The sequence below is a fragment of the Plectropomus leopardus genome, chromosome 21, assembly GCF_008729295.1.
Source record: "Plectropomus leopardus isolate mb chromosome 21, YSFRI_Pleo_2.0, whole genome shotgun sequence".
In the NCBI taxonomy this organism is placed as follows: Eukaryota; Metazoa; Chordata; class Actinopteri; order Perciformes; family Serranidae; genus Plectropomus; species Plectropomus leopardus.
This window is the reverse complement of record NC_056483.1, coordinates 12,671,758-12,688,017: the sequence shown is the minus strand read 5'-3', so window position 1 is coordinate 12,688,017 and position 16,260 is coordinate 12,671,758. Positions and strand designations below refer to the sequence as shown.

Below are 16,260 nucleotides of genomic sequence, written 5' to 3'. Positions count from 1 at the left end.
ATTATGGACCCCTCAGGTGGTACAGGGTTGATATACTGGGGACTGCCACCATATCTTCACGGCATTACGTCATATTCTCACCGTCCCACTTTAGTCATTCAGTTTATGAGCATTACTACCAGCATAATAATACCTAGTCTTTAACAAACACCTGTTTCCTTCACATAAATAAATGACTGAGGAATAAGTAAGGAAAAAATCCTGTGTGTTCCATTATTGTAATGGGTGACCTAGAGGACAACGCCACTTTGCATCAGGTGGTTTTTGTGCAGCCCAGTCACTAAAATAAAATGTTTGCATTGTATGGCAAACCACAGGTATGTTACATTTGTACATTTCATATGTGTCACATTAATATTTCTAAAATGATGTAGATCAGATTAAGAGCTGATTTCTAATCTGGAGTGGGAGGGGATGGCAGATGGCATGACATCTAGGCGAGACTATTGTTCAAAACCATGGTTTTTATGAGAGCTGAAAAATTTCCAATTAATATTGTGGCAACCAAACCAGATATTTTTTATTGTGAGGTTGGGAAATTCCCGGCCATATTTGTGACAACCAATACGAGTATTGTTTAACAGGAGGTTGAAGCTTCAACCACATTTACCATGGTGTTTTCACAACATTAGACTGAAGCCAAAAGAAACGTTAAATTTCAACATATCTGATACATTTAAAATGTACAAATGTAATAAACTTGTTTTCAGAAATGTACTATTCCTACATTTATTCTGTTAATGGGGTTGGTGTGAGTTTTGAGCATCTTATCCAAACAGTCATTTTTCCCTCTCAGATTGAATCCTGAGGAAGTAAAAGTATGCACCACTTCATTACAAAGACAGAAAAAATTAGACAAGAAAAATAAATCAATTGGACGCCCCCGTTTGAAAGCCAGGGATCTACTTTGAAAATATTTACGTAAAGTGGCAGTGCATAGATTTCCATTCAAAGTTTGTCCTTTCAACAAGCCACAGAGCTTTTTAGATTTGTTCAGTCAGTGGGACGTCTTTGTTACATAAACGCTGACCACCTTGCTGTAAACTGCATATACTTTAGCTGTAGTTGTCTTGGGAGACCTTGAATGAGGTTTAGCTTTAAAACCAGTAATTATCTCCTTAGCCCTCTGCATCGACACTAATCCTCAGAGAGTGCAGGAAGAAACGCTTACCAGACAAGCCTCATTAAATATTTACTGTGTTTAGCCACCATCAACAACTCACACAACAAACACCCACAGATCGTTTGCCTTTCCCCCCTATTCATGCCATGTGTTGCTTTTTTTTTTTTTTTGTCACTGTAGGCGGTGGCGAGACGCTGAGGTGAACTCTTTTTTTTTTTCCATCCTTTTTGTTATTGGCTGATAATCACAGATTGTGGGCCGGTCTGTGATGTGTGATGATGTTAAATATTAATGTCTGGAGATGATTACTGTGCTAGATGGAGAGAGGCAGGAAGTGCGGTGGAGGTGACACCCTCATTCATCACGGGGCCCTAACAGAATCTAAATCCTCCCTGTGTTTTTAACCTTGGTACCCCGGGGAAGAGAGGCAGGGGGAGCGAGGGAGAGGAGGAGACAGAAACAAGGGCGGATGGGAAGAGACAGAGAGGGATGAAGCTGAGGCACAGATGGAAAAAAGAAACAAGGGGAGGGAGAAAGAGAGCTGACACAAAGCGGGTTATGAACAGTGTGTGAAGAAGAGGGTGAAAGGAATATAAAGATAGATAGATGGATGGAAAGTGAGACCAAGAGAGAGCATAAGAGAGGAGGCAAGATGGTGAAAAATAGACCTGCATACTGTATAATGTAAAGCGCTCCTCTCCTCAGCTGACCTGTCAGCCGATCCCATGTGACAGGCTGACGGATGTGCAGAAAGGAACTCTTATCTTATTTTGTCAAGGTCTGGCAGTCACTCAAGGCCTATTCAGCATAAATAAACAAGCGGTGAGGAAAATGGCAGCCGTCTCACCTCCTCTTCTGCGGTGTCATTTTCTCCAGACGTATCTCTACCTCCACCTCCTTATTTATTTAACTGGGCACAAAAGGGGTCTGGACCGCCTATTACCCACCTATTATCCTCCTGAATCGTATCATCAAAAATAGCACGACAGAAGAAGAATACTTTTTTTTCAACCACTAGTCTAAATAAAAGTTAGCCGAGAGACACAGAGGCAAAATATATACTCATGGCACTTCTGAATGAGACTCGCATATCATACTGTAGGAGCGTCAGTGCTGTGTTTTTCATTTTTATTGCCCGGCTCTTAAAGCCAGATGCAGAGAGGAGAAAGAGTTGCCATTATTGCCTTCTTTTTGCTCTTTTTCTATCAACACCACCTCCTCCTCTCCTCCAGCCTTTCCCCTCGGTTATGAATTAAACTTGACGAATGACCTTTTCTGCCTGGCTTGTTTGCCTCTTGCCATGTTCAGCAAGTGGTCTAAAGGGAATGTATCCTTAGTCAGTGTGTGCAGGCAGAATGACAGGTATGTTGGGGCCAGGCAAACAGGGCTTGGTTGTTGTGTGAGGGATGTTTTGGGGGGATGAGTGGTGCCGGATCTCGTGGCACACGGTACAGTACCCCAGCCAAAACTGGAATCAAGAGGCTTTCAAGGATGAATGATGATGAAAGCTTTGAAAAGGCTGTTTGTTTTCTCTTAAAATAAGCTGTTTAATTTCATATTAGTCACTGCTGAGAATTTCAAAAGGCATTGTCCTGTCCATTATTATACCAGGGAAATACACCACATATTTCTGTCTGAGCTTGTCATGTTTAATTATGACTTTAATGATTTTTGATTATCTCTTCCTACGCTGGACGTGGCGCATCCACCTGCCTGCAGACGTGCTTGCAATAAAATAACACTTTATGTGAAAGGGACGTTTTGTAGGATTTAGGAGGACCTGTTGGCAGAAATTGAATATAAGTATGTTTTCTTTAGTATATAGTCACCTGAAAGTAAGTAATTTTATGAAAATGTTCTGATACAGGATAAGAATTATCCACACCAACAACAATCAAACCATCCAGTAAAACTATATCACAATATACAATGTTGAAATATCAATAATATATATTATATAAAATATCCTTATTTGTCCAGAATTGATCTGAAGGAGCCCGCACTGCATCATCTGACAGCTTGTTCCGAGCTTTTACTGTAGGAAGTGTGAAGTAGTTTTTTCCTCTTTTCATTAGAAATACCCTATTAGAAATAATTTCAAGATGACAGGCTCAGCCATATATCATATATTCTTTGATCAAGCTTCCAGATCTCAATCATGTCACCTCTGTGTCTCCTGTATGCTGGAGTTGTAATAAATAAGATGAGATAAATAAGAATCATTGTGTTTTCTTAACCTTAGAATGAGCTGTTTATATCATATGGTTGTGGGTTGTCATCCACAGAGATCACCATGTTGCTCCACCGTGTTCCTGCAGTAGTTCAGAGGAAGAAATTCCAACTGGGAAAAAAAATTATGCAATAAAATGTTTTCTGCCTCTGGTTGCAGGAGTACCAGTCATGCAACACTCTACCATGTCCTGACCTGAAAAAGACCACACCCTGGACTCCCTGGACACCAGTTAACATCTCTGACAATGGTGGGCACTATGAGCAGCGCTTTCGCTACACTTGCAAAGCTCGCATCCCCGATCCCAGCCTGCTAGAGGTGGGCAGGCAGAGAATCGAGATGCGCTACTGCTCCAGCGATGGATCCACCGGCTGCTCCACTGACGGTGAGTGCAAGAGACAGATGGTCTCTTTCCAGCTATCCAGCCTCTGGATGTTTCTGTTATCTCACTCCAACTGGCTTTCCGCGTCTCTGCAGGCTAGTTATTGGCCTCCTTGCCTCAAGCCATTCCTTCTGTCTGTGTGTGTCTGTTGTTCATTAGATCTTTCTTGCTTTCCTTTTCAAACTTTTGCCCTCTCTGTCCTGCAAAAAGTTGAAGGAGCGCTATCTTAATCGGCGCTTGTGTTTACGGTCCCTCGACTTCATCAGAGGATCAAAGCGTCAGACATGTTAATGAACTTCCAATCCACAAAGCCGATCAGCAGTTTACAACTAATTTTAGCTCTCCCGCGCTATCTTTCACACTCACACACAAACACACACACACACACATGCATGCACAAAGTTCACTCATAGTCTTGCAAAGAAGCACAAACACACACTCCTCATCCATCATCCCAGCTATTCCCTTCTGCCTGAGTCGGTGTACCACAGAGTCTCATTCAGCCACACCCCTGGTGAATTAAACGCTGTAAACGTTTGTACAAACAGCCTGCTAATTGACAAGTTGTTTACGTTGTCAAGTGGAAGGATCCATATTAGAGTGGAGACAGGCGGGGTGGCACCACACCACAGCAAAGCGGCTTCGGATACAGATGCAGCAGTTAAAGTTTGTTTATGACTCTTTGCCTCAGAGGGAAAAAGCCTTTGGAGTTAGTGCCGGGCTACGATGCTGTTGCCTCCCATCACTTTGACTTCATCTATCATGTCTCTGGGTGGTCCGTCGCTACACCACTCACATGCCACACGCTGCGGTAATCACACAGGATAGCCCTAATGTACGGTATCAGTGGGGTTTTCTCTCTTTTGATCTCTCTTCTTCCTCATTTTTGATTATTAATCTCTGTCTTTCCTCCAGTGCTGTCGCTGGTACAACTTGTTCTCTTCACACTTTGAAGCCAACGCTTAAATGTTCCTGAAGGGCTTTACATGAGCGCTGGCAGGAACAGAGGAAACCTGACTGCTGCCTCAAAGCCTTAAGAGGAGTGACAGCCACACATCCAAGACATTAGTGAACAAAGACTAGAGCTTTAATAGGTCTGTCTTGTTTCTGATTAGCAGGAGGAAGTAACAGACACAATGTGTTTCATTAGAGGTTGTCACTAGAAGCCTGACATCAGATTAAGTTTAGTGTTAATTACACCAATTGAAAAGCGAAGGCTGAAGGTTCAGCAGTCACTTTTGGCAGTGAGTCGGTCGGTGTTGGAGGATGTAAGCAGCCTATAGGCTACAGCAGGCAGATGGTGATGTATGAGCCGAGCAGTACGAGCTTCAAATCCCTTCAACAACCGGTGTACAAACATGGGTGTTGTTTTCACCAATCTGCCATCAGGAAAAATGGGAAACACTGTTAACTCAGCTTATTGAGGTGCAAATGAGGAACAAGCAATGCTGCAGGTTATGTTCACACCTTTTGTACAAGGGGAGTCATAATTTCTCTGTTAATAGATGCAAACTTTATTAGTGTCAAAAACTATTAACAGCATTGATATGATGTTATAGCACTTCAGCCTATATTGGCATTTTAACTAGATGCGTAATTAATATCACTGCAGGTAAAATTGCTGGCCTGCATTGCTTCAAAGCACGACCTTGTACATAGACTGTCATTTTATATAAAATCCCAAATTAACTTGCTTTTTGTAAATGTTCAGTTGAAAAAAATTCTCCTCAAAATAAAAAGTCCGTCACTGAAAGATTCTTATTAAAAGCTCAACTGTACAGAAGCGCATTGATTTCACAAAAGAAAAAAACAATAGACTCCTTAACTCATAATTATGAGTTGCTCTCTCCTAATTAAAGAAAAGATCTTGTAATTACAAGAAAAGCTAAAGGGATACTTTGCAATTTTCAACCAGCTTTGTATCATAACAATGTGGGTAGTATGTGTAAATGACCTGCGGAAAATTCCCTCCTTTGTACCAGTACCCTGATCTCCCTGCTCCACTCTCAGCTCAAATACAGATGATCAGAACGATTTTGTCTTGCTCCACAGCTGTTGCTTGAACTACAGATTGTACTTGCACATTTTCGTATGCCCGCCACAGACCCCAGACCCCCAGATGGTAAAACTAGGCAGTGCTGATAAAATTTAAACCAAGATTCTGTTACTGTGTTGCCTATTTCTTGCCTAAAGTGATTCAGAAACATATTTTAGTTCACTGTTTAGCTGTAATTCGAGATTGTTTGTTGCCAGCTGGCTTCCATATTGTTTCCTGTTTCAAAAATGGCCAAGCCTGCACTATGTTATTGAGATCATATGTTATTGGTCCAGTGCAGCGAAGTGTATTCTGATAATGATATGTTGTCTAATTCCTGAACAAAAGCAAATGCCACAGTCTGTTTTTCTCTGGTAATGTAGCACCAGGTTTGTAATTATTTGTGTCATTATATACAGTCTAGTTTTATGAAAAGACCATCTTTCCAGCAGTTAAATAATTCTTTATGGCCCATCCTAGCTTACCTACGTTACAGGATAAGACAGTGGGCAAGCGTATGCATTTAATTTGCTTTTTTATTTCATTTTCTTTATGAGACACTAAGATTTTTAGAAGTTTTCCCTAATGTGGTTGGCATTAAAATAACTTTGTAAACACTGCACTGGGATTGTTCAGGCAGAAAACCAAGTCTAATGTGCTAGAGGTCACTCTCTTCCTGTAGGAAACAATACAGAATGGCTCTCACAGGATCTTTCTTCACAAATATAAAAAATCTAAGTGCTCTCTCTTTTGTAATTGCAAGAGAAAATCTCATGATTATGAGTAAAAGTGTCTATTTCTTTTTTCTTTTATGAATGGAATTTGATTCTGTGTACGTTTGAGGGGGAAAAAAAAAACTTCAATGAAGAATAAGGAACCTTTTCACCTTACTTTAAAAGAAACTGGTTCACTCTAGTTACAGTGTAAAGCGTGAGTGTAAACAAGATCTATTCGGTGTACGTGGCTTCTGTGTGCTGCACTCCTCTCACGTCCCACGCTGATTGTTCATCTAAAGAGTTCAATATGATTCACTTCTCGGAGGAGTTTTAGGTCATAACTGTCGAAAAAGAGGATGGACTCCAGTGATCCACTTCTTCATTTCAACCATTATCAAACTTGTCATCCATCTGGAGAGCACTGGTGTGTGTATTTGTGCGTGTGTGCCACTTTTGTGGGTGTGTAAACATGTGCATCTGTTTGTGTGTGTGCTTGCTCGTAGGTGTGTGTGATGACATTTTTCCAATTCGTCCCCCTCCCACCATCCACCTCTCATAGATGCATGAGGTGCCTGAGCCCTGGGAACATTAGTTAACTTTACTTAAAGCGAGAGGCCATTGCAGGATAATTAACACCACGGTGGTGGTGTGTATTGATGTCCACAAGCGAGGCAAAGGATGCCGAGATCCCTCCGAGATGATGAGAACCCAAAAGGAATGGTGTGTCACCCAATAAAGATTTACTATTTGCATCACGCGGCTTAGTTTCGATTAGCGCTCAACAAGAAATCTGTGCTTCTCCTGCGAGAGCTGTTAGAAAATAGGTTGCCATGTGAACAGCTTGATACAGCTTAATTACTCATTACGAAATACTGACTGAAAAATAATGACTTTATTTAATACTCAAAAGTAAAGGAACAGAAGTTAAACCACTAATTGCTTCACTTTTATTACATACACGTGTTGCATCTTATGTATTTAACATGTGTTGATAAGGAACAATACACTGCAGTTTACCAAGCAGCCGCTCGACAGTTTGGAGTCTCCAAATATAAGCACACTATCTTAATGTAGTTTAGGCTAATAGGCAGCTAAAAAAATAGAACCATAGACTGTTTATAAAGATGGACAACAACCAAAAACTTTTTAATCTCGATCACCCCCTGGTGTCAGGCTGCTGTATTGGTCATAAAGCTCGTCCCTCCACATTAGTGAATGTGACATAGGTCAAACTAAAAATCAAAAGTACATGCCAAATACATTTTTCCCAAAGATGGTTTCTGTCACTGAAGGTAGTTCTCATCATGCTGTTTTTTCAAGTGACTGTTTTTATAAGTTCAGTTTTAATGAGTTATTCAGTTCTACAAAAAGGGGATTTTCCACTATGAAATGCGTTTGCACTGCACTGGACTGCTCGTGATTGGTGGGGCAGGCGTTTTGGCGGGAACACCCCTAGCGAGGATATCGCTACTGCGCAGACTTTGGCTCCGAATGACTTGCCAAATGGGGGCATGTCAGCCTAAAATAAGACAACTTTGGAATTACATAGAGACTTACATCTCTTATTTTAGTTGAGACTATCCACCTCTTGCACTTCTGCTAACACATCCTGCAGCAGCTTTCTGTCCTATGAACGCACAGAGCAGAGATTGATAGCATCACTCCATTAAAGGTGCAATGTGTAATACCTAATGTTCCAAAGTAATGGAGGGCAGCATTTCCCCAGGGTTCGTCTGAGTTCATACTATCTAAGCCCTACCCTCACTAACAGCAGGGTAAGAATAGGCACAATTCAACCAAACAAATAGTTATCCCTTGGATCTCATTTGGGTAAACTGCAATGTGTTATTGCCATCACTGCATATGACTGTATGCAAAAAAAAAAGGAGCAGAGACAATCTCCCTGCAGCCAACACTGTCCTTCTTTTTATTTTCATTTGAAACAGACACATGAACTTTGAAAGACTGTTTTGCTGTCTCGTTGTCACACTGATGTCCCTCCCCCGCTACTCAATAAACAGCCCACTCTGCCATGTTGTCTGAGCTCTCCTTCATCTCCGCCTGTTCAGGCAGAATGTCACCATGTTTATAGCTTGAAGCATCAGAGCTATCAGATATACCTGACATTTGACAATTTGGATTGTATTCTGAGACGCGGTGCATGTTATTGACAAACGCCTGGAAGTCTCATCTGTGACGCATAGATATGGAGAATATTACCCCCCCCCCAATCAATGGAGAATAAATCGATGTTTCAGATTTGACTTTCCCAACCCCCTCCCCAGAATATCTTCTCCTTTGTCTCTCAATGTCTCTCACATTAAGATCTCTATCTGTCTTTATTATTAGACATAAATTATGAAAGATTTAGCCAAGCATTTACAATGAGCTTTTATAGAACATACTGACTTGTTTCATGTCAGTGATCATGACTTAATGATAGCAATGAGTTAATTAAGATCTGTAGTGATTTAAAGACACCCCCTGTGATATATGCCCAGTGTTTAGTTTTCTAGTGTTTGTAGCCATTTTTCTTTTTGTATCACATTTCACATAGCTGAATGAAAAACCAAACATTTATACCATTTGCATAATTGCCTGTATAGATATGTATTTTTAAACATCCATGACGCAAAGTCCTAGAGGTTATTTATAAATCATGGCTTTTTTTCCCACTCATTATGTGACTCTTCTTTTGACTCTGTGATACATTATGTCTTCATATAATATGTATGCATTTATGCACAATTTATATTACAAGATAGCTTACACGTGGCAGTTTGTTTTTTGCATATTCTCTATTATGCATGCCGCTCTAATCACATATGCACTTCTCTATAGATTGCTCAAAGAGTCTTCTGCAGTATTCATGTTATGAAGACACTTCCTGATACCTTTTGCTCTTGTGTTTGACTGTAGTTACATGATTTGGACTCGAGTCAGTATGGGACTTTGTGGGATTGCTAATTTGATCCCAGAAAGGATGACTAAAGGTCTTTGAAAGCACCCTTTATCACCACATAACTACACAAAAAGTCTTGCATCCAGACTTGAACTTGAACACCAAGATCTCATCACTTCACTTGGACTTCAGCCTTTTGATTTTAAGATGCTTTCAGAAAATGGCATTTATGACTTGTTTACGACTCTTGGACTTAACTAGGACTGGTCAGTCTTGATTTGCAGCTTGACTTGGGGCTTACTAGTCTTGACTTGGAACTTAAGAGGCAAGATGTACTTGTGTACTTGTGACTTGGAAGACAATGACTTGGTCACACCCACAGACTGTATATAAAGATTGCGCTGTGATGTAATTTGGAGCCAGAGTCTGTGCAGTTGTGATCTCCAGTAGTAGAGTTCCCGCCCAAACTCATCCGACCATTCGTGAGCTGTGCCATTGATGGCAGACACACTGTTTGGCACACATCTGCCAATCATGATGTCAAAACCCCTTTTTATAGCATCAAACTAATTAAACCCAAACTTATCAGAATAAGAATACTTGAACAAACATCAGCATGATATGAACTACCTAAAATGACAGGAACCATCTTTGGGAAAAAAATGATTTGTGTACTTTGATTTTTTAGTTTGGCCCATGTCCATCAACGAACATGGAGGTTTATGACCTACACTGCAGCCAACCAGGGGGTGGTTAAGATGTTTTGGCTTAACTTCTGGAGAGCTTTTATGCTGTCCATCTTTTATATACAGTCAATGGTTCCACCTCTGATTTTTGATTTTGGAAAAAACTAAAACTTCCACCAACCTCCCAAATCTTTAAATGCAGAGAAGCACTCTCACTGCAGCCCGGTGCACACCCATTCAGTGTGTTGAAAAATCAAAAGCTTGACAGGCCTGCTGTGCACACTTACAGTTGCTAAGCTATGACTGGACACTCACTGTTTAGGGGGATGGTTTTGAGAACAGACAGTTACTAGCCTGCCTGCTATAGTCTGCATACAGCTAGAATTAACACTCCCACTGTTGCCAGGATTGAAACCAGCTACTTGTCTATCATTAGTCAGCCTCCAACTAAAAAGTTCTCCATTATTAGTCACTCTGTCTGCAGCCATAGGCCAGCCCACCGCACAAACCAACAATTTAAATGATGATTCCTGTGAAGCCATATGTCTATGAAACAGATCTGCCTGTCTGATTTAATCAATATCTCTACATAATGAGTTAAAAGTTCAGACCCGCTACTTTTTTATGATGCAGCAGTAGTAACACGAGCTTTAAAGGGCTTTGCAATCAGGCAATCACTCTATTTTTTTTTTTTTTTCGCATTTGCATCTCGCAAAGACAGAGGCACACACACAGGGGGAAAAGAAAAGCACCGGAAAGATGAAAGACATTTCTGTAGAAGGCTGTGAGTTTGTAATTTTGCCAGCTTGTGTCGATGAGTGATGGCTTCATTTTTTTTTCCCTGGAAGAAACGGTGGCATGTCAGCAGCTTGATGTGTTTCACTTCAGCTGATTTGGAATCAAGGCCAGGGCCTTCTCATGGGCGACAGATTAGTTTCTCCCGCGCGGATGTCATGAGCAGACACTGAGTAGACACAGGACAGTGCTGAGGGACACTTCTGACCGATGACAGCTATTCCAGTATCCTTATTGTCTTTTTGTTCCTCTGTACTCCTCTCTCTCTCTTTCTCTCTGTCTCTGTATACATATATATATATATATATATAATATATATATATATATATATATATATATATATACACACACTTTGTTTTTCACTGTAGACGTCTCTTTTTTTTCACAAAAGACACAATTGAGCTAATAAGTGAACTCACAGCTGAGTCAAGTTACACAGCATGTGTCTTGTCCCTGAGGTATGTTACAATAACGAGAGTCGATTATGCATATCAATAATTATTGAGATAGAGAGGGGCTTTGGTGATTAGATATGACGGTGGAAGATAGGACACGATTCCCCTGGAGTCTAGACGCTGAGGTTAGTGGAGGTGGAGTGAAGCCAGTAGGTGGAAAATGGAAGCTTTCAGTTGAATCTCGCAAAAAGGAAGATGATGACAGGTTTCGTAATAGTACGTCTGAAAGAAAGATCCCAGACTTTTAATGATAAAACAGAAAACATGCCCCTCATCAAACCTCCGCCAACTCTTCATTAATACAGGGTCGCTTCCGAGAAGTGTGGAATTTGATATTTCCAGGTCTGAATAAATATGGGAAAAAAAAGAAAGCATGAAAAATATTGTTTCCAGATTATTTGCTCTGTTCTGTTTTCTGAAATATAAAATTTAAAAGGGCCAACTCGTCATTAAAAGCAAAGCAAGCTGTATGGCATGCAACTGAATGCAAACTACTACACAGAGCCACCTCTATGCCGGTATGTCACAGCCTGCAAAGCAGCTCTGCCCTGAGTGCCTTATGACTGTAACACATCCAGAAAGCAGCAACCAAATTCATCTGAATGAAAGTGCCCTAATATTTTTGAATTTCATCTAGCATAGCATCGCAAATAATCAAATACTGAGCTTGTCTTAACATTTCTGAGATATGCAGTGATCAGTAAATGGACTTTCTTTTCTGTGTAAGGAAGCCTTTATAGCTGTGTATAGACTTTTTTCAACTCACGTTCAGTTCTTATTTATAAGAGAGATGAAAATATATGGGGGGAACAATAATCTAATATTATTTATTCAATATGTGAAAATAATTTTATGTGTAGGTATCACTGGTTAGTGTACTTCAAGATGAACTTGTCTGGTTTTTGTGTTAGTTGATCTGTATGATCTTTCTGGCAGTTATTTGGCAACATAATAGCACACATTGTTGGAATATGAATATGTACATGTTAACAGTTGGATTTTAAACAATTTATATGCATAATAAACATCTGGCTTTGGCATCTGGTTTGTACGTCGGTATGTGTGAGTTGTGGCTTAATTTTGAAAAACAATGTACAAAATAATTCAGATATACATAGGGCCTATTCTCACCTGACAGTCTGATCCAAGGTCATATATTTTTATTATATTTCATATGTTCAATCTGGTTAGTTTTGTTTTTACATTGCATTTATGCCAGTGCACTAAATTACTATAGGTGATATACCTGTCTCATGTCTTGTCATCATCGCCTAGGTGACCTGCATGTCTCTTTACCTGACATGGATTAGTTTGTAGACAAGCTCCTCGGTCCTCTCATATCGCATCTCGCAATCCTCTTGGAAAATATTAAAAAGTGTCAGAGTTTTGTGAGTTTTTCTGACTGACTCTTTATACATTTGTCTCCTTTAGCTCCCATGCGCTACCATGGCTCATTTTGTTATGTTGTGCTATTAATGGACTCCTACACTGTACTTTTACTGCCACTGGACAACTTAACGGCTAATTTCTCCTCTGTCACGAACACCATCACCTGTCTGCTCGAAGCTCAGCCATCGTTCCTCTCTCTCTCTCCAAACCACACACACACACACACACACACACACACACACACACACACACACACACACAAACACACACAAACACTATGCACTGAGGCACTAAACACTACTCTTATCACTTGATGATAGCCTGACAAAACTTCCTGTAATTGTTTTGTAAGTCTGAACAATCAAAAAATGTTTTCACACCAGAAACAAAAAGAACAATGGTTCAGTTTAAGACCGCTTCTTTTCCTCAGACCCAAGCTCGGTTGCTTGGTTCAGATTATAGACCAGGAGAAGTCTCAAACCTGAAATTTTGGTTCGATCAAACTGAAATGTCCAAAAGTTTTGCACAACTGAGGTATGTGTGAAAGGGCTCTTAGATTATATACCTATAAATGAAATGCAGCTGCTTAAATTTCTTTCTGGGTTTTTTATGTACTTATATCTGTCTCTTGCCCAGTCGCTTGTCTCCACCTGGTCACTCAGTCTCTGTAATGCTGAATGGTTTAATTGGGATATTGCTGCATCGCTTATAACATGTTAGCTCATACTAAGCTGTTGATGACAGGATCTCTCCCTATATGTCTCTCTCTGTCTGTTATGCTTCACTTAAGTATGTAACCCATGACCTCTCCCAGATTACTGTCAGGTGGAGTTCATAACCTTATTGCAATTATCCTTGACACTGAAGTTGCAGGTTACCATTTGAGTGCCAGTGACACACAGCGTTTTTCACATTTGCCCTCAATGTGGCTCTCATAGAGTGGCACAAATTCTAATGCCATAGAGTCAACAATTTAGCGAAACTGCGTAGGCGTTGAAAAAACACAACTGCATGTCACAAAGAATCGACTTTGCTGGCAGGAGGCCGCCCCTTGCTCAACATGCCTGCATGAAATCATGGCTCTGTGCTCTCTTAAATACATCATAACAGCAGGTTCTGACAGATTAACAACACCCAAGAGAAGTTTCGAGTCTTACACGTTCTGACGTTATCATGATGAGCTTGTCTTCGCCTGTCTTCTCTGACATTGGTTCACTTTCCGCTTTGTTGCTTTTTTTTGGACCAATCAGACTGGATGTTACCTCAAAGTGGAGAGCAGAACTGCATTACTTTAAATGACCAGGGAGAAGGAGAGGGCTGTTTCTTTGATGGGAGCAAGTTTCCTCTGGTTGAGAAAAAAAAAATCAATCCTGTGTGTGCAGTTTGTTGGCAATGTCAGTTGTTGAAGTTACCTCATTCTTTTGAAAGCATCTACAATTACAACATGCACTTGAAGCCCACCACCACAGCAGGCAGTACCAGCTGGTATTGTGTGTTAGCTGTGATTGCAGTGGCAAGAGGGATAGATAAAGAGAAACTGGTCTTAAATTCCACCTCTTGATTTTTGCTTTTTCTGCCTTGTTCACTTAAACAACAACAGTTCAACAACAGCAGATCAATTTTGAAGAATTCGTCTTTGCCCAAAAAAGGGTGTAAATGGGTTTTACAACAATTTTCTTAAACCCATGTAGACTTATAGGTTAATTTCCAACCTTCTGGTTCCAGTTTACATCACCAGAATCTAAAAAATTAGCCTGTGGTGACTTGAAACCTGCATGTGGATGGTGATCCATCACAGGAAGCATTAACTCGCCTTAATTTCCATGTCAAAGTTATGTTATTGTTGCAGTTTGGAGTGGTGGGAATGATTTTCAGCACCTCCTGATGGCATATTCAAGGTAAAAATTGTCAGTCAGAAGCTGGAAATTATATCATGCAATGCTTAGTTATCCAGTCAGAAAATCTGACTCACCAGATAAACAATAATAATGATAATGATGTGGAAACAATAACATGAGATTGTTTGTTGCATTGAAAGGTTTCTGTTTGGCAGAAGACTGAAAGTTTGGATGTTAGATGTTGGCAGTGATGAAAACAGTACCTGATTTAAAGTAAATGTCTTAGAAAAACAACCAAACCGAACTTGAACCCACTGCAAATTGTTTTTAAGTACAATTCATGTAAGTGCTATTACATAAACAAGTATGATTGGTCATGTGTTCCAATAAACATACAGTGATGGAAGATGTAGCCTACACAAATCTTTTTCTTAAGCACAAGTAGCAACAGCATAGAAATACTTTGTTGAAATTAAAAGTCCTTCATTGGAAATATCAATCAACTCAACAAGAGTAGCATTAAAATGTAGTCTAAGTAAATACTTGTTATGTAAAATGGCCCGTTTCAGAATGATACCTGTAATATTATTGGATTATAATTACCGGTGAATTTATAATATATATATATATATATATATATATGTGTGTGTGTGTGTGTGTGTGTGTATATATACATATATATATATCATAATTTATTAGTCAGATTTTGTTATATTAATAACCTGAGGTGTAATTCATGGCTTATCCCAGGCTAGGTGTGTGTGTGTGTGTGTGTGTATATATATACATATATATATATCATAATTTATTAGTCAGATTTTGTTATATTAATAACCTGAAGTGTAATTCATGGCTTATCCAAGGCCAGGTCGGAGTGGCAGCCGGATGAGCATAGTACTCCGGACGTCCCTCTCCAAAAAAACAGTTTCCAGATCCTCCTGGGGAATCCTGAGGCATTCCCAGGCCAGATGAGTTATATAATCCTCCATCAAGATCTGGGTCTGCCCCAGGGTTTCCTACAGGGACGGGAGGCACCCAGAGGCATCCTGATCAGATGCCCAAACCACCTCAGCTGGGCCTGAGCTCCTCACCCTATCTTTAAGGCTAAGCCCAGCCACCCTATGGAACTAATTTCAGCTACTTGAGACTGTTGTCTCATTCTTTCATTCACTACCCAAAGCTCATGATCATAGATGAGAGCTGCTCAGCTTCGTCTTTTCCCTGATAGTTCAGGGCAGTACCAATATCACTGCTGATGCCGCATTAAACCGCCTGTCCATCTCACATTCTGTTTGACCCTCATTCATGAATGAGACACTGAGATACTTGAATTCTTTTATGTAGGGCAGTAACTCTCTCCCAACCCAGAGGGGGCAATCCACCGTTTTCCCGCCTCAGTCTTGCAGGCACTGACTGCTTCGCACTCATCTGTTTACCACCCAGTGCATGCTGGAGGTCACAGGGTTTTGACTCTAACAGAACTACATCATCTGCAAACAGCAAATATGCAATTCTGAGGTCCCTAAAAAGTCCCCGGTAGAAGTATAAACTACCTTAAAATGAAAATTCAAGTACAGGTACCTCAAAATTGTACTTGAGAAAATATGCTTGGTTACATTCAAAGTCTGCTCATGCTAGTAGTAGTGCTAATACTGTGATATGTCCTTAAAAGCCCAAAACATTACATACAGACTAAATAAAACCCTTTT

The 16,260-nt window shown here is 40.3% G+C and overlaps 1 protein-coding gene across 4 annotated transcripts in view; it reads left to right on the top strand.

The window, feature by feature from the left end:
• sema5a (sema domain, seven thrombospondin repeats (type 1 and type 1-like), transmembrane domain (TM) and short cytoplasmic domain, (semaphorin) 5A) overlaps positions 1 to 16,260 on the top strand; it is a 146,606-nt gene that overhangs the window by 112,870 nt on the left and 17,476 nt on the right. For all 4 annotated transcript variants that reach the window (XR_006107011.1, XM_042510744.1, XM_042510742.1 and 1 more), the window contains one exon: positions 3,513 to 3,738. Coding sequence is in view for 3 of the 4 variants with exons in the window: in XM_042510744.1 (XP_042366678.1) it covers positions 3,513 to 3,738 (226 nt within the window). In the remaining variant the exon portion in view is untranslated. The remainder of the gene's footprint in view (positions 1 to 3,512; positions 3,739 to 16,260) is intronic.